The 24,019-nt window shown below is 41.8% G+C and overlaps 1 protein-coding gene across 1 annotated transcript in view; it reads left to right on the forward strand.

Annotated features, from left to right (window-relative positions):
- The window catches only part of SHC3 (SHC adaptor protein 3), a gene marked incomplete at both ends in the record, with an annotated part of 148,143 nt that extends 127,829 nt beyond the window's left edge, over positions 1–20,314 (forward strand). The window contains one exon of the mRNA XM_079706246.1: positions 20,186–20,314. Within this exon, the coding sequence (XP_079562372.1) occupies positions 20,186–20,314 (129 nt within the window). The remainder of the gene's footprint in view (positions 1–20,185) is intronic.
- Between the last annotated feature and the right edge of the window lie 3,705 nt (positions 20,315–24,019).

Here is a 24,019-nt window from a genome sequence, read left to right on the forward strand (position 1 = left end):
TCCCTGACTATAAAGGCGGAAACTTGGCAGAACAGATTACTCAGATAAGTAAGGATGCAAAACAGTTCTACGTCTAAATTTACTCCAGAGTATACCAACCTATGTGCCTTCCCACTGTGCACTGATTGTTCAAGACGAGGGCGCCTGGGGGTGCTGGAAATGTGGGTGACAAGGATCACTGTGGCAGGGCTTCTGAGCTCCTGCAGAGGTGCTGAGGCTACCGACCCTAGATAACAGCAGCTGGAAAGAAGCCGGCGAGTGGGTCTGTAGGAACAGCCTCAGATATGGAGTCTGGTGCACTTTTTTTTCTTTTCAACATCTTTCAGAATCATTTAGTCAGCCCTCTGTGTCTAAAATTATTCCCTGAGTCATTTATCATTGATTCATCACTTTGCCCTTGAAGGGCCAGCAAAGTGATGTGGTCACTGTGCTTGCATTTGAACAAGCTACAGCCGCATGTTGCTGGGTATTCCATGGGCTTCGTTAACGTGGTCTCAGGTTACGGCATGTTTGAGAGCGTGTACAGGGGCTTTTGCATTCCTGAACTCACCAAACCATGACAACCATCCAACATCCACATTTATCAGGTTTTTATTTTCTTCTCAGGGTAATTAAGAAAACAAAAAGCCCCCTGATCTCTCCACTTAGTAAAGTCCTGTTGTTATTTTTAAATTCCTTTGTACCAGTCAGTCTAGCCTGTGCTGCCGTAACAAATAAGGGACTCCCTTCTCCAACAATGAGAAACCTGACTCCCATTATTCTTAATGTTTTTACCTATTTGATGAACTTCCTTGTAGGTGGAAACCTTCCTCACCAAGCCTGGATTTCGACTCCTCTGCCCAACTGCTCCCCACATGGGTTCCCTCCTCACCCTGTTCATGTTTTGACACCCACACTGCTCGATCCTCTTACATACACGCCCTCCCCCTCCTTGGCTGTGACTTCCATAGTGGGCTGCCCAACCTTCTCCTTGGCATGGATGCTTCTGACACCCTGTGCCAGTCCATCCATCCACCCAGCCCTTGGGCACGCCCACTCTGCCCGCACTCCGGGATGCCATTTGGGGCCCTTGTGGCTACATGACCCCCACAGCACAGACACCTGTCTTCTTGGCATTTGGACTTTTTGTTCGCTTAGGACGGAAAAGGAGAGGAAAGCAAGGGGAAGAGGAGCTTTGCAAAGTATTTCATAACAGGTCCTGGGCCTCCTATCATTCCTACTATAACTACCTTAGCACACATCTCTACCAATAAGGACATTAAAACAACAACAACAACATGTCATTGTTATAGCCAACAAAAGCCAAAACTAATTACTAAACATACTCAAAATTTCCTGATTATCTCAAAGATATTCTTTTTATAGTAAATTTGTTGGAATCAGAATCCATAGATGGTCCACATCACGCATTTCATTATGTCTCTTAAGATTCGCACTCTGTAGAAGCTTTCTTTCTGTTTCCCTCTACACTTTGATTTGTTTGATGAACTGGACATTTGTCTGTAGAATTTCCCACGTTGTGATTTGTGTCCTTGCTTTCTTGTGGCATTATTTAACTTGCTTCTTGTCTCTTGTATTATCTATGAACTGGTAAACATAAAGATCTTTAAAAACAGCTCTGTTGGGACAGAATTTACATAATACATACTTGAAGTGTACAATTCTGTGGTTTTTAGTATATTCGCAGATACGAGCATCCATCATCACCGTCCATTTTGGAATATTTTCATGCTGTACCATTTAGCTATCACCTCCCTATATACCTCCCATCCCGCAGCCCTAGGAACCACTCAGCTATTTTCTGTCTCTATAGATTATCCAATTCTGGACATATGTGTGAATAGAATTATATAATATGTGGACTTTTGACTAACTTCTTTCACTTAACATAATGTTTTGAAGGCTTACCCATGCTGTAATATGTGTCAGCACTCCATTCCTTTTTATGGATGAATAATATTCCATTTTTGGACATACCACATTTTATGATTAGTCTGTTGATGGGCACTTGGCTATTGTGAATAATGCAGCTATAAATGGTACGTACAAGTTTTTGCATGGACATATGTTTCATTTCTCTTGGATATATATCTAGGAGTGGGATTGCTAGGTCAAATGGTAACTCTATAATTTGTCACTTGATGAAATGCCAGATGGTTTTCCAAAGCAGCTATACCATTTTACATTCCAACCAGCAGTGTATAAGGGTTCCAATTCCTCTATATCATCACCAACACTTGTTATTATCTGACTTTTTGATTCTAGACATACTAGTGGATGTAAAGTGGTATACCATTGTGGTTTTGATTTGCATTTTCCTTGATGACTAATGAGGTTGAGCATCTTTTGATGTGCTTATTGGCCATGTGTGTATCTTCTTTGGAGAAGTGTCTATTCAGATCCTTTGCCTACTTTTTCTTCCTTTTCTTTTTTTTTCTCTTCACTTTTTATTGTGGTAAAATATATGTAATATAAAGTTTACCATCTTAACCACTTTTTGAGTGTACAGTTCAATGATATTAAGTATGTTTATATAGTTATGCAACCACCACCGCCATCCATCTCCAGAACTCTTCTCATCTTTCAAAACTGAAACTTTATACCTATTGAACAATAACTTCCCATTCCCACCCCCTAGTCCCTGGCATCCACCATTTTACTTTCTGTATCTATGATTTTGACTACTCTAAGTATACCTCATATAAGTGGAATCATACAGTATTTGTCTTTTGTAATTGGTTTATTTCACTTAGCACAATGCCCTCAGGTTTCATTCACATTGTAGAATGTGTCAGAATTTCCTTCCTTTTTAAGGCTAAACAATATTCCATTATATGTATGTATCACATTTTGCTTATCCATTCATCAGTGGATGGACATTTGGGTTGCTTCCATGTTTTAGCTATTGTGAAAAATGCTGCTATGAACATGGGTATGCAAATATCTCTTCCAGACCCCGCTTTCAATTTTTTTTTTTTTTTTTTGCGGTACGCGGGCCTCTCACTGTTGTGGCCTTTCCCATTGCGGAGCACGGGCTCCGGACGCGCAGGCTCAGCGGCCATGGCTCATGGGCCCAGCCGCTCTGCAGCATGTGGGATCTTCCCGGACCAGGGCACGAACCCGCGTCCCCTGCATCGGCAGGCGGACTCTCAACCCCTGCGCCACCAGGGAAGCCCCTGCTTTCAATTTTTATAGTATATATCCAGAGGTGGATTTGCTGGATCATATGGTAATTCATTTGTAATATTTTCTTGAGAAACCATCATATTTTTTCCACAGTGGCTGCACCATCTTACATTCCCACCAACAGTATACAAGGGTACCAATTTCTACACATCCTCTCCAACATTTATTTTCTATTTTCTTGATAGTAGCCATCCTAATGGACATGAGATGGTATTTCATTGTAGTTTTGATTTGCATTTCCCTAATGATCAGTTTTGTTGAGCATCTTTTTATGTGCTTATTGGTCATTTATATATCTTCTTTAGATAAATGGCAGCTCAAGTTCTTTGTGCATTTTTTTAATTGAGTTGTTTGGGGTTTTTTATTTTTGAGTTGTAGGAGTTTTCTAGATATTCTGGATATTAATTCCTTATTAAATACATGATCTACACATATTTTCTTCCATTCTCTGTGTTGCCTTTTTATATTGTTGATAGTGTCTTTTGATACACAAACTTTTAAACTTTTCATGAAGTTTAATTTGTCTATTTTTTCTTTGATTGCCTGTGCCTTTGGTGTCATATCTAAGACATCATTGAACGTTCAATGTCTTGAAACTTTTATCCTGTGTTTTCTTCTAAAAGTTTTAGGTCTTACATTTAAGTCTTTGATCCAGTTTCAGTTAGTTTTTGTATATTGTGTTAGCTAAGGGTACACCTTTATTCTTTGCATGTGGATATCCAGTTTTCCCAGTACTATTTTGTTGAAGAGACTGTCCTTTCTCTAGTGAATGGTCTTAGCACCCTAGTAAAAAAACACTTGACCATATGTGTGAGGATTTGTTTCTGGGCTCTCTATTCTATTCCATTTGTCTAGATGCCTGTCTTTATACCAGTAACATATTGTTTTGATTACTGTAGCTTTGTAGTGAGTTTTGAAATCAGGAACTGGGAGTCCTCTAACTTTTTTTTTTTTCAAGATTGTTTTGACTATTCATGTCCCTTGATATTCTATATGAATTTTAGATTGGAGTTTTCCATTTCTGCAAAAAAGTCATTGGGCCTTTGATAGGGATTACATTGAACTTGCAGCTTGCTTTGTGTAGTATTGACATCTTAACAATATTAAGTCATCCAATTCATGAACATGGAATGTCTTTCCACTTTTTAAAATATCTATCTTCTTTAGTCTCTTTCAGCAGTGTTTTGCAGCCTTCATTGTACAAGTCTTTTCCCTTCTTGGCTAAGTTAATTCCCAAGTATTTTATTCTTTTTGGTGTAATTGTAAATGGAATTGCATTCTTATTTTCATTTTTAGATTGTTCATTGTTAGTATATAGAAATGCAACTGATTTATTTGTGTCAACTTTATATCCTGCTACTTTGCTGAATTTGTATGATATCTATCTTTTAAAATCTATTGAAATTTGATCTGTGACCTAACATATGGTCTATCTAGGAAATTGTAATTGAGAAAAATGTATATTCTGATGTTAGAGTGTTGTGCATAGTCTGTTTGATATAGTTGGTGTATTGTGTTGTTCAATTCCTCTATTTCCTTACTTATCATTATTGAGGGTGGAGTATTGAAGTCTTCAACTACTGTTGGAAAACTGTCCATTTCTCCCTTCAATTCTGTCAGGTTTTGCTTCATATAATTTGATGGTCTATTATTAGATGTTTCAATGTATAACTGTTGTACCTTCTTGCTGTATTGAAACTTTTATTAGTATATGATGTCCTTCTTTGTCTCTTGCAAACTTTATTTAAAGTCTATGTTGTCTGATATTTGTATAGCTACTCTGAGTCTCTTTTGCTTACTATTTGCATAGAATATATATTTCTATCCTTTCACTTTCAACGTGTTTGTGTCTTTGGATCTAAAATGAGTCTCTTGTAGATAGCTTTTAGTTGGAACTTAAAAAATTTTTTTAATCTATTATTTACATTTCTGTGTTTTGATTGGAGAATTCAGTCCATTTACATTTAAAGTAATTACTGATAAGAAGGGACTTCTGTAATTTTGCTATCTGTGTTCTATATACCCTATAGCTTTTTTTCCCCTCTTATTTCCTGCATTACTGTCTTCTTTTGTGTTTAGTTGATTTTTTTGTAGTGAAATGTCTTAATTCCCTTCTAATTTTCTTTAGTGTTTATTCTATTTTCTTTGTAGTTTCTATGGGGATTGTATTTAACATCTTAAAGTTATAACATTCTAATTTGAATTTGTAGCATCTTAACTTCAATAGCATACAAAATCTCTGCTCCTTTACAGCTCTGTTCCCACTCCTTTCAGTTGTTGATGTTCCAAAATTACATCTTTATACACTCTGTCTCCAAAAGCATAAACTAACATTTTTAATAATCTCTTTAATTATGTAGAAAACAAAATGTGAAGTTACAAGCCAAAGTTACAATAATACTAGCTTTTATAATTGTCCATGATTTTACCTCTACTGTGATCTTTATTTCTTTATACAGTTTTGAGTTACTATCTAGTGTTTTTCATTTCAACCTGCAGGGCTCTTTTTAGCATTTCTTGCTGGGAAAGCCTAGTGGAAATGAACTCCCTCAGCTTTTGCTTATCAGTGAATGTCTTAATCTCTCCTTCACTTTTGAAAGACAGTTTTGTTGGAAATAAGATTCTTAATTGATGTGTTCTTTTTCTTTTAGCTTTTAAATATATCAACCAACTGCCTTTCTGGTCTCCAAAGTTTCTTTCTTTTTAAAAAAAATAAATTTATTTATTTATTTTTGGCTGCCTTGGGTTTTTGTTGCTGAGTGCGGGCTTTCTCTAGTTGCGGCGAGCAGGGGCTACTCTTTGTTACATCGTGTAGGCTTCTCACTGCGGTCGCTTCTCTTGTTGCAGAGCATGGTCTCTAGGTGCACAGGCTCAGTAGTTGCAGTGTGTGGGCTCAGTAGTTGTGGCTCGCAGGCTCTAGAGTAGTTGTGGTGCACAGACTTTGTTGCTCTGCGGCATGTGGGATCTTCCTGGACCAGGGCTTGAACCCATGTCCCCTGCATTGGCAGGCGGATTCTTAACCACTGCACCACCAGGGAAGTCCTCCAAAGTTTCTGATGAACAATCTGCTGACAACATTCTTGAAGATCTCTTGTATGTGACAAGTCACTTCTTTCTCGCTGCTTTCAAGATTCTCTCTTTGTCCTTGGCTTTGACAGTTTGATTATAATTTGTCTTGGTGTGGGTCTCTTTATATTCATCCTTATTAGTGTTCATTGAGCTTTTTGGACGTTTATACTCATGTATTTAATCAGATTTGGAAATTTTCTGTCATTATTTCTTCAAGTACTATGTCTTTCTCTTTTTCCTCTCTTCTCCTTCTAGCATTCTAGCAATGCATATGTTGATCTATTTTATGGTATCCCACAGGTCCTTTAGGCTCTGTTCACTTTTCTTCAATCTTTTTTCCTTCTGTTCCTGGGACTCAAAAATTTCAATTTTCCTATCTTCAAGATCCCTGAGTCTTTCTTCTGTCTTGTGCTTTTCCACTCCAGAGTTTCATTTTGGTTCCTATTTAGGTTTTCTAGATAGGTTTTATTGATGTTTCTATTATTTTCATACATCATTTTCTTGACTTTCTCCGCATCTTCATTTAGTTCTTTGAGCATCTTTAAGGCACCTTCAAGTTATTTTAAAGTCTTTTTCATGAATATTTATCCCTCTGTTTTTTCTAAGAGTTTCATAGTGTTAGCTTTTCCATTTAGGCTTTTGGTGCATTTTGAGTAAATTTGTATATTTGGGGTGAGGTAATGTTTCGATTTTATTATTTTACAGGTGGATATCCAGTTTTCTCAGCATCATTTGTTGAAAAGACTATTGTTTACCCCATTGAATATTTTTGGCATTGCTGAAAATTGATTGACCATATATGTGTGGGTGTATTTCTGGATCTCAATTCCATTCTGTTGATCTCTATGTCTACCTTTGTGGCAGTACCACATTGTCTTGATTACTGTTGCTTAGTAGTAAGTTTTTAAATCAAAGAGAGTGAGTCCTCTGACTTTGTTCTTTTTCAAGATTGTTTTAGCTATTCAGGGAACCTCACAATTTTATATACATTTTAGAAACAGCTTGTCAATTTTTACAAAGAAGTCAGATGGGGTTCTTATAGGAATTGTGTTGAATGTATAGATCAATTGGGGGATAGAGAGTATTGCCATCTTAACAGTGCTGTCTTCTGTCCATGAACATGGGATGTTTTTCCACTTATTTAGATCCTCTTTAATATCTTTTGACAATGTTTTTTTTAGTTTTCAGAGTGTAAGTTTTCCACTTACTTTAGTAAGTTTATTCCTCTCTATATATTTGTTTCTTGGATGCACTCATGAATGCACTTGTTTTCTCAATTTCATTCTCATTGTGTTCTTTGCAAGTATATAACTACAATTAATTGTTTATATTAATCTTGTATCCTGCAAACTTGCTGAACTCATTTATTAGTTCTAATAGTAGTTTTTAGTGACTCCTTAGTGTTTTCTACATATAAGATCATATTATCTGTGAATAGAGATAGTTTACTTCTTTCAAATCTGGACGCATTTTATTTCTTTTTATTGACTCTTTGCCCTGGCTAGAACATCCAATAGAATAATAGAAGTGGCAAGAGTGGTCGTCTTTAACTTTTTACTTATCTTAAGGGGAAAGCATCCAATCTTTCACCATTAAGTACGATATTGTGAGTTTTTTGTGGATGTCCTTTATCAGGTTAAGTAAATTTCCTTCTACTTTTTTGAGTATCTTTTAACACGAAAAAGTGTTGGACGGCTTCCCTAGTGGCACAGTGGTTGAGGGACTGCCTGCTGATGCAGGGGACACGGGTTCGTGCCCCAGTCCGGGAAGATCCCACATGCCGCGGACACGGCCGCTGAGCCTGTGCATCCGGAGCCTGTGCTCCGCAACGGGAGAGGCCACAACAGTGAGAGGCCCGCGTACCGCAAAAAAAAAAAAAAAAAAAAAAATTGTTGGATTTTGTCAAATGCTCTTTATGTACCTATTGAAGTAATTATGTGATTTTTGTTTTTTATTCTATTGATATGTTCAACTCCATCAATCGGTTTTCAGATGTTAAACCAACCTTGCATTCCTGGAATAAATTCCACTTGGTCATGGTGTATAATTCCTTTTATACGTTTCTGGATTTGGTTTGCTAGTATTTTTTGTTGAGGATTTTTTGCATCCATATTCATAAGAGATATTAGTCTGTAGTTCTCTTTTCTTGTAGTTTCTTTGTCTGGTTTTGGTATCAGGGTACTACTGGCCTCATTGATTGAATTTGGAAGTATTCCCTCATCTTCTATTTTTTGGAAGAAATTCCAAAGAATTTATATTAATTCTTCTTTAAACATTTGATAGAATTCAGCAGTGAAGCTATCTGGTCCCAGGCTTTTCTTTTGGGGTACATCTGTTTACTGCTTAATATCTTCATTTGTTATAGGTGTATTCAGATTTTGTATTTCTTCTTGTGTCAGTTTTGATAGTTTGTGTCTTTCTAAAAATTTGTCCATTTCACTGATATCAAATTGGTTGGCATAAAATTTTCCATGGTATTCTTTTATAATCTTTTTTATTTCTATAATGTGAGGAAAATGCTCCCCTTTTCATTTCTAAGTATAGTAGTTTGAGTCTTCTTTGTTTTTTAATTTGGTCAATCTAGCTAAAGGTTTGTCAAGTTTGTTGACATTTTCAAAGAACCAGCTTTTGGTTTCATTGATTTTTTCTATTGTTTCTCCATTCTCCATTTTGTTTATCTCTGCTTTAATCTTTATGATTTTCTTTCTTCTGCTTGCCTTAAGTTTAGTATGCTCTTCTTTTTTTCAGGGTCTTTAGGTGAGGGGTTATGTTATTGATTTGAGATTTTTTCTGTCTTAATATAGACATTTACAGCTATAAATTTCTTAAGTATAACTGTAGCTCATAAGTTTGGTCTGTTGTGTCTTTGTTTTCATTTACTTTAAGTATTTTCTTATTTCCCTCCTGATATCTCTTTGACTCATTGATTACGTAGGAGTTTTTTTGAATTTCTATGTATTTGTGAGTTTCTGAATTTTTTTCCTGCTGTTGAGTCCCAGTTTCATTCCATTTTGGTCAGAGAATGTATCCCCTTAGTGTGGCATTATTGTTATACATATTAAATCTATTATATTAGTGTTACAGACTTAACAATGCATTGTTATATTACCTTACCCTCTGAAATTATTTCCCTAGCCTAATGCAGCTTTGCTCTGCCCACCTCCTTTGTACTGTTATTGGCAAATATGTTATACATATATTACATTTCTATGTTAGGCCCAACATTACATTATATTCATATTATTTTATACAATTACTTTTAAATAAGTTAATCTTGAAGTTTCCAATTGCCTTCTTCTTGAGAGAAGAGACCTAAGTTTTCCTCACCATGTCATTACTATTATCCAGCTCATTCCATCTGTTTTTGGAACATGCATGAAGACAGTCTGATTTTCTCTTCTAATGTGGACTAATAGATTTCTAAAGCAAACCCATTATTCTAAGGACATAGTCTCATTCGAGTCCTGGGTGAGTTTCAACCTGTTGTGTATACTATGTCTTCCTCTTTTATGGTTTTCACTCACTTTAATTGGAGTTCTTCCTCAAAACAGGTGCATGGGCATGAACTTTCTCATTCCTACATGTCTGAAAAAATATTTTGAAGTCACTTTGATTCACCTTATGGTTGGCTGTAGCATGGCTGCTCTGATTCTTAATCTTTCGTGGATTACTTTTTCTTTACCTACTAGACATTTTTAGTTTTTTCTTTACCTTCTACAATGACATGGTCATGAATCTGTGTGTACCTTTTCTTATTCATTTTTCCAGAGATGTGATGAACCCTTTCCATCTGAAAATTTTTGTTTTTTCTTAGGTCAGAGCAATTTCCTTATATTATTTCTTTGATAATTTCTTACCTTCTTTATTCTTTCCCCTTAGAACACCTGGTTGAGGGGATGGATCTCTTGGATTGATCTTCTGTCTCTTCTTTCATGCAAGTTTCCAGTTCTTTGAAAATTTGCTCTTATGTTCTGAAAGCTTTCCTTGATGATCTTCCAAACTTAATATATGTATAATTTTACAAATTGTATATTTAATTTCTAAAGGAAAATTTGTTATCTTCTGATCGTTTTACTTTTTTGTGCATCTTGTTCTTCTTGTTCTTTTTCATGGTTAAAAAGAAGAAGAACATTTTTACTTTTTGGTGTTATTAATATGAGTTGTTTTAAATATTTTGTCTATTTTCCAACTTAACTTCTGGGGTCAGGTGTTTGTTTGCTTATCATGATTTTTCTTTTCATGGTACTGACATTCTTAAGATGCCCAGTACATTTCCTTGCCATATATAAGAACAAGAGACTAGATTGATTTTCCTGGGATGGATCTCCTCTGCTGTAATACGTTTAGGTATCTTTCCCTCTAGTCTTTCCTGGCATTAGCATTGAAGACTGACTGAGATTATGTGTGTGTGGTGGGTGAGGCATGGGGTAGGGATATTTTGGAGGGGATTAGGTTAAGGGGAGCTGTTGTATGACAGATTACAGGACTGTAGGGTGAGAAGGAGAGGAGGAGGCTCGGACTTTTATGCTGGGTACCTCCCAGGAGCGTTTTACTTGGAATCACCTTTACCCTCCTATAGTCTTGATTTTCCCCAGACGTCTTATTTAATTTCTTTGGATAAACATTCTCTGGCTTCTTCCCTGAAGGCAAAATACTAGTTTAGCTATAAGGAGGCAAAGGGGAAGGAGGGGGTGGTGGAGCTGCTGGCTCAGTTACTCTGGAGCATTCTCCAGGCAGCCTAACTGCTCTCCCTCCCACCATTGCTCCTCTCTCTCCTCAGCTCCAGGATCTGCCCTCCCCCCTACATTCTAGGCTACCCTCCTCCTCACTCTTTTATTTCAACAGGCTTCCTCTTTTCTGCTAGCCCACAGTGTGCTGATGTTACAGTATCCACTGGCAATCCACCTCCTTCTCTTTTGTTTTAGAAGTTTATTCCTCTACTGTCATTTCACTGGGGTTGGTGAAGATGGGATAAGACAATGCCTATACTCAGCCTTACATTTTAAATTAGAATTCCTTTACTCATACCTTTCCTGTAAAAAGAGAATCATTTAATTATGTGAAACATCAGCTGTTCACCCATCTCTATTTTCTATCAACAATTACAAGAAGTAAAAATTAAATTAAAGAAGTAAAAACACATAGGTACATTTTAATATCTTCCCCACTCAATATTTGGTAAGGGACCTTCCCTCCTTTTTTCTGTAAATACACCAGTGCCCTAGGGGAACTTGGAGCTAACGTGTCCACAACATTTCTGTGCTTCTCTGGCATGGCTCTGAAGAAACCCTGATTGGTGAACATTTCCTATGAATTTCCCTTTTGGATACCATGGTCAGGCTTATACCTTTTTTCTCTTCTATGATCAGAAACAGACTTTGCTGACTTTTGGGCAAACTTGAGGATGATTGGGGCTCCTTAGTACCTTGGAACTGGAAAAGGAAGGGACGTTACACCTAGAAGGAACCAGGGCCAGGCAGCCCCAAATAGTCCCCCTCACCCTGGATGTGGCTGGTCAGGGAAACCATGGGGTGGGAGGGAGAGATTGGAAGATGTCCAGGATCCCAGCTGTGCAGGGATTCATGACCAGGCTTACAATTTGGATGGAAAATGAGTGTTCATGTGGAGCAAGGCATCAATTGGAAAATGTAAGCAATTGGCATGCAAGATTCCAAGTACGACCCTTGGCATTGCAGCCCCGGGGGCTGATGTGGAGCCAGCACTGTGGCCATTGGGTTTAGGAGGGACCTGGACTGCACCTTAATTTCAAGTCTGGAAGAGGCCAGGCAATGTGACCAGGGTGGGTCTACATCCTATCTGTGTTAGGCATGAACTTTTGGGGGTGGGAGGATGTCCCAGTGGATCCAGCCAAAGCTGAGACAGTAGACAGAGGGCTGCAGGTCTGTAGGTGCAACTGTTCCTGTGGAATCAGAGTTTTCATCAGGAGACATCTTCAACTGACAGCTTTGCCTGTTCTAGTGCCACCCTTTGGACGGGGCTGAATGTAATCATTTTGTCATCGATTGAGTGTACTCCTTAAGGCAAGATTTTTTTTTTTTTTTTTTTTGGCCACACCACGTGGCTTGTGAGATCTCAGTTCCCAAACCAGGGATTGAACCCGGGCCGTGGCAGTGAAAGCCTGGAATCCTAACCACTAGGCCCCCAGGGAACTCCCTTAATGTACCATTTTTAAATGCACAATTTCTAAATGCCTACAGAGCAACTCCACATAAGTGTTCTAGGCAACTTGAGCCCACCACGTCTAAAGGGGAAGGTATCATCCCATCATTCCCAGCTCCTCACACCAGCTGCCCCCTGGATGCCTTCCCATGGCTTGCCCAGTCAGCAAGCCTCTGCCACCAGCACCTCCCTCTCACACTCCACATTCTCTGACTGACCAATCCCCTAAATATCTCTGAAAGGGTCCCTCTCTCCCTGGATTGTCAGTGCATTTCCCCCCACCCTTCACTGCCAGCAGGAGGCTCCGCTAATGTCATTTCCTGCTCTAAATCTCTCCAGGATGGCGTTGCCTTCAGGGTAAGTTTTTAATTTCTTAAAATTTTTTATTTTTTAAAACTTTTTATATTTTTTATTTTTTTTACCTCTTTATTGGAGTATAATTGCTTTACAATGGTGTGTTAGTTTCTGCTTTATAACAAAGTGAATCAGTTATACATATACATATGTTCCCATATCTCTTCCCTCTTGTGGTAAGTTTAAACTACTCAGTATGGTATGAAAAACAGGAACAGCAAACATTTACTGAGCACGTCCTAGGGGCCCTGCACTGTGTGAAATTTTTCATGCACATTCATCAATTACTTCTGATGAGAATCCTATGAAGTAGGACTATTGTGATATAACCATTTTACATGGGAATGAAGGCTCAGAGAGGTCAGTAACTTTCCCTAAAGGGCACCATTAGGAGGTGGCAGGTGGGGAGGGGAACCCAGGTGCTTGAAACTGGCTTCTTGTCACTACACCAGACAGTTATCTTGGGGGTTAGGGGGGAGGTCCGATGGTAGTTCACAAAGCACACAGGATGCTGCTTGGCACCCAGCTGGGTGACGAAGGAAGGCGCTGGGGTCTGGCTGGTTTACATCTCAGTGGAGCATCTTGAGAATGTCCCATCATTTCTGTTTTGATACTGGGTGGGTGGAGGGGCAGAATAAACAGGACAGGTACTGTCACGTTCCTGTCAACAATGCAATTAGACCCACAGAGCCTCGAGCTGTACTCTTCTCGCTCAGTGGTTCTCAGAGTGGGGTCCCCTGTCCACAGGAACCTGCTAGAAATGCAAATTCTCAGGCTCCACCTGCTGAGTCAGAATCTCTTGGGGTGGGGGTGCCAGGCAGTCTGTGCTTCCAGAAGACCCCAGGGGCTTTTGATGCTGCTCAAGCTGAGAACCACCATCTAGTGAATGCATCCTTCCTGGCTTGTACATTTTGGGGCCTCTGCCTGGGGCTTTGTGTCACAGGGTTGCCTCACGGCTAAGAAGAAAATGTTTGGGGAGGGCAACACCAGATAATATTGAAGGAAGCTTCCAGCTTTCAGTTCAATTTCTTTGCCATTGTGGTCTGCCAGCCACTAGAGGGAGCAAAAGGCACACAGCTTCTATCCTGGGAAAGGGATGGCTGAGCCTCACCTATAAGGACGCAAGTGAGCGTCCAACCTCCGCTTCTCAGCAGTCCAGGCAGGCTTGCAGGAGAGCCTGCTGTCCACGGTACTCTGCGCTTCTTCTCTTCCTAGTTTGCTCTGTGTTCACAGATTTTCACAAAGTTATCAGGTTAGCTTTGTGGGATGGCTGTGTCCTCCCTGGGTCTGCATTCTGGGCCCAGGGTTCTCCCCCGCCAAAGTACATTTGGCATGGTCTCTGGTGGTGAGCTCTGCAGGGTCAGACAGCTTGGGGATGCATTGAGTGCCCCAGCCTTCCTCCTTTAAGCTGGAATTAGGACTTTTTTTGGTGCTTTCTTGAGCAGTGCCTTATCAGCTGGCACCCTGGAAGCCTCACAGAGGTGAGCACTTAGAACTAGCAGGGCCCCGGAGGATCTTCCTGGGATGAAAGTTCTGCATTTAGAGAGACTACAATTCCATCCATCTACAGAGCTCCTAACAAATTATTTTTAAGGTAGAATTTGCTGTGCTAGTTGATACAAACAACAAGGAATTATTACACTTTCTGAACAGTTAGAACAAAAGTTCATAAACCCAATACTGCTGGAAAGTTAGAGTTCCAAAGGGCTGATCAAGCAGCCCCACATCTGCGAGGGCATGGAGGCTCACCTGTGAGGTGATCAGGTGTGGTCAGACCAGGCTGCAACTTAGCTCTCCTCTCCTCTGCCCTCCCGGATGACTGCCCCCTGCATCACCCCATCCTCATGGCACTCACGTCCACCACTACCCTCTTCTACTGCTCATCAAGGTGAAGAGCCCAGACTACAGAGCAAAACCCGGGCATAGGGTGTCCCTTCTGACAGATGTCCACACCTGGCTTAGTCAACCTTGATGGAGAAAACGTCCAGAATCAATGAAGGGGAGTGGTGAGAAGAGCTCAGAGACTTCACTCCGTCTCTCCTGTGCCCTCAGATCCCAAACCTGATATTCTACTCCAAAAATTAACATCCTGAGGTTGACCCACCACTTCCCACCTCCACTGCTGCTCCCACCCTTGCAGATACTTCTAGGACAGTGAGGTGGAATTGCTGGATCACATGGGAAATCTATTTTTAATTTTTTGAGGAATCTCCATGCTGCTTTTCCACAGTGGCTGCATCAATTTACATTCCCACCAACAGCGTAGGAGGGTTCCCTTTTCTTTGCATCCTGGTCAACACTTGTTATTTTTTGTCTTTTTGACAATAGCCCTTCTGACAGGTGTGAGGTGATATTTCACTGTGGTTTTAATTTGTATTTCTGTGGTGATTAGTGATGTTGAGCATCTTTCCATGCCTGTGGGCCATCTGTATGTCTTCTTTGGAAAAATGTCCATTCAGGTCCTTTGACCAATTTTAATCAGGTTATTTTTCTTTTTTTATGTTGAGCTGTGTGAATTCTTTGTATATTTTGGATACTAACCCTGTACTGGGTTTATTAGTTGCAAATATCTTCTCCCATTCCTTTTTTTGTTGTTGATAGCTCCCTTCACTGTACAAAAGCTTTTTAGTTCGATGTAATCTCATTTGTTCATTTTTGCTTACATTTCCCTTGCCTGAGGAGACATGTCCAAAAAACTATTGCTAAAACCAATGTCAGAGAGTGTCTGCCTAGGTCTTCTTCTAGAATTTTTATGGTTTCAGGTCTTACATTTAAGTCTTTAATCCATTTTATTTCTGTATATGGTGTGAGAAAGTATTCTCGTTTGATTCTTTTGTATGTCCAGTTTTCCCAACACCGTTTATTGAAGAGGCTGTTTTTCCCCATTATATATTCTTGATTTGGCCCGTTTTTAAGTCTGGTTGTTTGTTTTCTTATTGTTGGTTTTAAGAGTTCTTTGTATAGTAGAATATTGTATTGGATAATAGTCCAAACTTATTATTTTATTTTTATTATTTATTGTCATTATATATTATTTTATTTATTAGATAAGTCTCTTGCAAATATTTTCTTCCCATCTGTGGCATGTCTGCTCATTCGCCTGACAGGGTCATTTGAAGGGCAGAAGGTTTTAATTTTAATGAAATCCAGCTTCTCATTTCCTTCTTTCATGGATCATGCCTTTGATATCATAAATAAAAAGTCATCACCAAACCCACAGTCATCTAGGTTTTCTCCTATGTTACCTTGTAAGAGTTTTACAGTTTTGCATTTTACATTTAGGTTTATCATCCATTTTGAGTCAATTTTTGTGACGAATGTACGGTTTGTGTCTAGGTTTAGTTTTTTGCATGTGGTTGTCTAGCACGATTTGCTGTTCTAGGACCATTTGTTGAAAAGACAATATTTACTCCATTGTATTGCCTTTGCTTCTTTGTCAGAGATCAGTTGTCTATATTTGTGTGGGTCTATTTCTGGGCTCTCTATTCTGCCCCATTGATCTATTTGCCTATTCTTTCACTAATACCACACTATCTTGATTACTGAAGCTTTATAGTAAAACTTGAAGTTGAATATTATCAGTCCTCCAATTTTATTCTTCTCCTTTGGTATTGTGTTGGCTACACTTGGTCTTTTGCTTTTCCGTATAAACTTTAGAATAAGTTTGTCAATATACACAGTATCTTACTGGGATTTTGATTGGGACTGCATTGAATCTATAGATCAAGTTGGGAAGAACTGACATCTTGACAATATTGAGTCTTTCTATCCATGGATACCGAATATATCTTCATTTATTTAGTTTTTAAAACTTTCTCTCATTATAATTTTGTAGTTTCCCTCATATAATTGTGTATGTATTTTGTTAGATTTATAACTAAATATTTCATTTTGGGGGTGCTAAATATACTGGGTTGGCCAAAAAGTTTGTTCAGGGGTTTCCATAAGATGTTTTGGGAAAAACCCAAACAAACTTTTTGGCCAACCCAATAAATAGTATTATGTTTTTAATTTCAAATTCAACTTGTCCATTGCTTGTACATAGGAAAGCAACTGACTTTTGTATAGTAACCTCTTATCCTGCAATCTTGCTACAATCATTTATTAGTTCCAGGAATGTTTGGTTGGTTGGTTGTTTTTGGTTGTTGTTGCTGTTGATTATTTTGGATTTTATTCATAGACAATCATATCATCTGTGAGCAAAGACAGTTTTATTTCTTCCTTTCCAATCAGCATACATTTTATTTCCTTTTCTTGACTTATTGTGTTAGCTGGGACTTCCACTATGATGTTGAAAAGGAGTAATGAGATGGGACATCCTTGCCTTGTTCCTGGTCTTACTGGGAAAACTTCAAGTTATTTGTAATATTCCTTTATTATCCTTTAACGTCCATGAGATCTGTAGTGATGACCCCTCTTTCACTTCTGATATTAGTAATTTGTGTCTTCTTTCATTTTTTCTTACTTAGCCTGGTTAGAGGCTTATTGATTTTATTTATCTTTTCAAAGAACTAGCTTTGGGAATCATTGATTTTCTGTATTGATTTCCTATTTCAATTTCATTGATTTCTGCCCTAATTTTTATTATTTCTTTCCCTTTACTTAATTTGAACTTAACTTGCTTTTCCTTCTCTAGTATCCTAAAGTGGAAGCTTAGATTATTGATTTCAGATTTTTCTCCTTTTTCAATATATGCATATTGAACTAAAACAAAGGTTTTCATCCTCACTTTTATATGCTTTTTTGGCTATGCAAAGCCTAACATAGTTTTCTGGGGTTAACATTCATGTGTCATCACTGTAGCAGAATCCCTTTATATATCTGGAGAAGTTTGTCCTAGGTTTGTCTGGGCTGCTGGGCTTTTAAAATCAGCCATTGGCATTTCCAGCACATGGCAGGTGAGTCCACACAGATGGCTCTGTGGGCTGCAAGTTCTCTGGGCAGGAGCCAGATCAGAGTTTCAGCAAGTATTTATAGGAGTAAAGTAAACTGCCTATTTCTTTATATGGCTTACTCTTCTGTGTGCTTACATGTGTGCATGTTTATACTGGCCAGCCTATGTACTACAAAAACACTGACCAGTGGTCCTCAGCTTGGCAGCATGTTGGAATCATGGAGGGAACATAAAACACGCTAGTGCCCAGGCCCCATCCCAAGCTCCTGGTGGAGTTGGCCTGGGCATGGGGTTACTGAGAGCAATTCAGGTGATGCCAACATGAGCCCAGGTTTAGACCACTGTCCCAGACACTTCCGCAGCATAAATCCTTCTTCATCTGTCTCTATTGCCCCAGAACATAAATGAGTGTCAATCATTAAGAAGTGGAAATAAGGAGTCAATGATGTAAAGGCAACACCCCGATAATACTAGGCTCAAGCTGAGCTCCTGGGTGCCTTCAGCATCCAAGGAAGGGGCCTGTTGTGTTACCCAGGGAGCCTTTCTGGGTGGGGAATTCTAAGGAGCCCCAGGAGGATTAAACAACCTTGATGCAAAGATGCCAGAAAGTCTTGCAAAAAGATTTTTTTCTGAATGTGCCCATCAGATTACACCCTTACTGAGGCTTAATACCCAAGAGTCAGGGGACCCCATGGCCTGGGAAGTTTCTTCCCCTTCAGTGCTTACAGAGGTGGGTTGGGAGGAGCCTCACATCAGAGTTGGAACCCAGGAGAGGAGAGCATCCTTATTTTAAAAAGTTTAAAGCCCAGGGCAGATGGCCTGGGCAGGGGCTTCTGATATGCACACCTGAAGCATAGATTTAGAGAGAGAATGATATATGGGACTGAAGACCCAGAGATGGACATCCCATTTGTGGGTTGATGGAGGGGGAGAAACAAGGGTGGTCACATTATGGACGGAGAGTGAGATTAAGAACTTGGAGAAGGATGGATGGACCTAGAGATTGTCATATTGAGTGAAGTAATTCAGACAGAGAAAGACAAATATCATATGATATCACTTATATGTGGAATCTAAAAAAATGTTACAAATAACTTATTTACAAAACAGAAATAGAGTCACAGATGTAGAAAACACACTTATGGTTACCAGGGGGGAAAAGGGGGGAGGGATAAATTGGGAGATTGGGATTGGCCTGTGCACACCATTATATATAAAATAGATAACCAATAAGAGCCTACGGTATAGCACAGGGAGCTCTACTCAGTACTCTGTAATGACCGATATGGGAAAAGAATCTAAAGAAGAGTGGATACATGTTTATGTATAACTGACTCATATTGCTGTGCAGCAGGAACTAACGCAACATTGTAAATCAACTATACTCCAATAAAATTAAGAAAAAAAGAACTTGGGGAAAGAATATTGGGACAAGTAAGTGAGAGAATAGATGTGCCTTCAGATCCTTGAGGGAGGGATGGTTGTTCCCTGATTGTTCCAAGGGAGGGAGGGGTCCCAGCAATGAGGCTGGAGAGAGAGGCTGGGGTACCCAGGCATCCCAGACCCATTGTGAGGGCCTGGAGCACTAGTGGGTACAGCCAGGTGCCTGCTCCCTACCCCATCTCCGTTCCCTCTCAAAGAAGCAGGCCCCCGGGGCTGTATCCAGAGCACGCTGGGAGACTGCTCCTGGCCAGAACTCATACTGCCTCCTTCAGTCTATACTGTGAGTGTACCGGCTCAGGGTGGGGGGGACTGGTGGCCCCCAGGGACCAGAGCACAGGGCCATTGTGCAGAGGGAAGAGGCAAAGTGCCACCCAGCACCCTCACCCCATCTCAGGCCTTCATCTAGTCAGGAGAAGTTCATGGACAGGCACCCTACTAAGCTTTAGAACTGAGTGACCAGAAACGTGCAGCACTGACCCTCCATCCCAGCAAGGGTCACCCTCCAGTGGGAACTTGGATCCCCTCCTCACAACTGTGGGCTCCTTCCTGGCAGGTGCACAGGATGCTGACAGCTGGCCTGGGGAGGGGTGGTGAGGAAGGGCGGGGGCCTGAAGGTGCTGACCTGGAGGCTGAGCTAGGTCCCCAGGTGGAAGAAGTGGTCTGGGCCAGTACTGCCGGGCAAAGGGCTGCAGATGGCAGGGGCAGGGGAGCCTGCAGACACCGCTGGGTGGTGCAGGACAGAGGTTTCTGGGATGGATCCCATGAGGGCAGGAGGGGAACCAGAGAGAGGAGGCTGTTGGGAGGCAGAGGATCTCACCACGGCCCCTGGTTGCTAAAGGTGGCGGAGGCCATGGCTCAGTCCCAGAGGGGTGGACAGATGAACAGACTGAATTTACTGGCCAGTGACAGGGACCAGGGACTTAGCACACACCACCTCTGAAAGCACAGGGAAACCCTGGGTCACTAAGGAGGCTGCGTCTCCAGTTCTGACTCCCAGTGGGGGGCGTTCTCCTTCCTTTGCCTGTGGGTGGTGCTAACCTTCCCTCCGCACCCTCACAGATCCGCACAAAGGACAGGATCTTTGACAGTATCAACGACCTCATCAACCACCACCTGGAGAACAGCCTGCCCATCGTCTCTGCCGGGAGTGAGCTCTGCCTTCAGCAGCCGGTGGAGAGGAACCCGTGACCTGCCAGCTGCCCCGTCCCGACACCGCACCTGCAGTCAGGAGGGCTCACGTCTTCTCGGTAGATGGGTACTGGGCCAGGGGAACTCAAGCATCTGCCCGCTGGCTCAGAGCTTTGTTCAAAAGCCCCAGGAGGAAGGCCTCCTTAAAGTGCAAGTTTCATAAACTTGTTCCGAATTCTCATGTGCATATTAAAGGTGTACATACCTATACATCCTGTACAAATTATCCCTCTATATTTATATTTTTTAAGACTAAGAAAGATGTAAGACTGATGTCCCGTGCTGTATGTTTTTAATGAAAACAAAGTTTGACTGTAGTTGTCCGGGCAAAATGTTAATTCAGCTGACCCATTCCACTGGGAAGGTGTTACCTACTAAGCACAATACAGGGAATAGAAGCAGCAGGAGGGTTGGGATTGTAATAAAATAAGGCAAGATGCTGTCTATGCTCTGCATGTAAAGCCCTGTGAAGTGCTGGTCCTCATGGCTGTCCCTCCTCCTTGGCGACGCCTCCCAGGCTGTCTGCATCACTCCTGTGTGCACGGGGTTTCCAGCACCAGAGATTAGGGCTGCTGCACTGAAGAGTAGGCATTACTCCAGCTGTTTCAGGTAGGGCTGAGCACAGGAATGCTGTCTCCCATGACCCTGGTTGTCCAGGGGTTCTTGGGGATCCACTTTACTGCCAAATAGGGCACAAAATAAGCCTCACTGATCAAGATCTTGACAGGTCAGTGCTTCCTTTGTTTTTATCTGTATAAGGACAAAATGAGGAGGTGTGGAGGGGTAGATGGGGGTTTGTACATCCTCTTAGCCAACGGGCTGCTGCAGTACCTGCTAGTAAAACCCCGCCCCCTTTATATTTAGTAGAGGAAGAAGCATGTGTACGATCTGCGGAAGACGGGTGCAAACACGTGTGCTCAGAGTTCCTGCCTGGAGACATTCCATCAGCTGTGGCTGATTCAGGTTTCCCTGAAGCTCGGGACCAGGCTCAAGAGCTTTGGGAATCAGTTTGAGGTCCCACTTCTGGAGAGATTGCTGGTAAATTGGCTGGTTTGTCTCTACAATGGTTTCCCAATTGCTTCATGAAAAGGACTCATGTCCTGGGCAGCGCTTTCTGCCGGCTCCTTCCTTCGGGATCAAACACTGATTTCCTACTGGGTCGTTTGGTGTTAGGAAGTCGACAGACAGCGTTTCTAACTTTTAAAAAATGTTTGGCTTGAGATTACCATATGATTTACAGGTGCTGTCTTTTAAAAGATGGAAGGATTCACTCATTCGTTAGCACCTTCTCACTTGTGCTGCCACGTTGGCTCTTGTCCCAGTGAAATGCATTGTGGGCAGCACCCCCTTCATCAGTGCAACGGAAGGACGCTCTGCACACACTTGGCATTGGAGAGTAATAAGTTTGATGCTTCCAGAATGTGGAGTTAATGGTAGATTTAAAAAATTCGAATGAGCGCTAATTCCACAAAGTTCTAATGCTACGTGTGTGAACCCTGTTTCTACTTTTAGAGGGTGTGTGTGGCCAGGATGGGAGGATGAGGTAGACCTGATGGCTGAGGACGGCTTGGGGCAGGTCCAAGGATTCATGTTAGCCTTCTGTGGAGTTTTTACCCTTTGAAGGTCCAATGAACCAAAGCTGACAGTGGCTTCAATCTTCTAGAATGTTATGCAGTGAATTGGAACTTTATGGGGAGTCTGGCACTAATCTAGACCACCCTGCCTCTTCCTAGAATGGTCTGTTTTCAGGTGCAGAACAGATACCCTGCTCCAAGTTATCCAAAAGCAGTGGGGCCTGAACAGGGATGCCGGACAGCAGCCAGGTCGGGCTCTTCCCCTGCGACAATGTAGACTTTGGGGTGGCTGTGAGAATTGCCCTGCACTCTGTCTCCTTGAGGCCTGCAGCCCTGCAGACGTATACATAAAAATCCGACCTCTGTGGGGAATGCATGATCCTTCTCTGTGTGCGAGTGTACACACATATAAAAATGGATCAAATGACTTCTTTCAACAGACTTGCACGCCCCCCTGCATAAGGCCAAAACGCTCATGTTAAGGCCAAAGGAAAGTAGGGAACAAGAGTTAAGAACTGAGAGCCCCTGAACACTTGATCTGTTTTGTTTTTCTCTTGGGAGTATAAGAAATGGTAATCTGCAGGTTTAGTAGCTCTCTGCTCTGAAGTTAGTGTTTATCTCAATGGTGATAAGCAATATATGTTTTTTTGCATGAGAATCAATATAGAAAATTAAAAGTAACGGGGGATCAACTATTGTTTCAATAGTCATTCAAAATATGTATTTTTTTTTTATTATTATTTTTTGTGGTACGCGGGCCTCTCACTGTTGTGGCCTCTCCCGTTGCAGAGTACAGGCTCCGGACGTGCAGGCTCAGCGGCCATGGCTCACGGGCCCAGCCGCTCCGCGGCATGTGGGATCTTCCCGGACCGGGGCACGAACCCGTGTCCCCTGCATCGGCAGGCGGACTCTCAACCACTGCGCCACCAGGGAAGCCCCAAAATATGTATTTTTAAGCTCAGGTTTTAAGATCGCTTCCCACAGAACAGTGCTAGTGGGACATAACTGGCACTCCTTTGTAGCCATTGGAGCAGATTTGAGGTGTAGCAGATGGCAGCAATTTTCTAGTCTTCGTTTTCTCCCATTTGTAAAGCATGTAAAGCATGTAAGAGCTCACCTGGGTCATCTCATCTCTTCCTTCAAGCGCCACGTACTGGGTATCACGGAGCCTCACTCACAGATGGGGACATTGAGGCTCAGGTAGTGCCCACCTTGCTCAAGGCTACAGGGTCAGTGGGCAGCAGAGCTGTTCCACTCTCTCAGCGCTTCCCGAGCTCTGCCCCACAGGGAGCTCGGGATTCAGAGGCAAACTTCGCTGCAGCCTCAGGCGGGGCAGCTCCAGGGCCTCCAACTCCCAGGGCGTGGTCACTGAGCGCCGTGCCGGGCCACCCTGGGCCCTCGGAGTGTGCCAGGACCTGCTGCCCCTCTCGTGGGCCCCCTGCCACTTGACCCAGGCCTCTGTGTCTGCTGGGAGAGCCAGGCAGGGTCCAGCAGTCCTAAAATGGCCCATCTTGCTAAATGGCTCTGAGACACCCCTTCCCCTTCCTACTCACACCATCCTATGTGAATTGGCTGTGCTTTCCAGGGACACTCCTATCTGCTGGGGGCCTGCGGGGCTTCTGTGGGGCCGCTGGTCACTGGTTTCAGTCAGCTTTGACGCCTGACTACTAGGGGTACTCTGAAGAGCTCATAGTAGAGGCAGGTGGGGAATTCCCTGGTGGTCCAGTGGTTAGGACTCGGTACTCTCACTGCCGGGGCCAAGGGTTTGATCCCTGGTTGGGGAACTAAGATCTTGCAAGCCACATGGTATGGCCGGAAAAAAAAAAAAAAAAAAGAAGCAGGTGGACAGTCAGATGGTGTGTTCAAATCAAATAACTCCCCACCTAAATCCTATGCTTAAGCCACCACTTCTGGACTTTTTATATTGGAGAGGCCAGAGGACCAGGAGTCTTCCTGGCTTTTACCTGTGTTTCATTTGAGCAATGATTCTGTTTTGGGCCATCTCAGCTGTTGGGGTGGCTGGACAAAGACCCAACTGGGGTCCTCCCGGTGGAGGAGGGTAGCACTGATCATTTCCAATGAGGACAGATGGTGAGAAGCCAAGTGCGAAGGGAAAGGCCTGACCTGAAAG

The sequence above is a fragment of the Hyperoodon ampullatus genome (assembly GCF_949752795.1).
Source record: "Hyperoodon ampullatus genome assembly, chromosome: 6".
NCBI lineage: Eukaryota > Metazoa > Chordata > Mammalia > Artiodactyla > Ziphiidae > Hyperoodon > Hyperoodon ampullatus.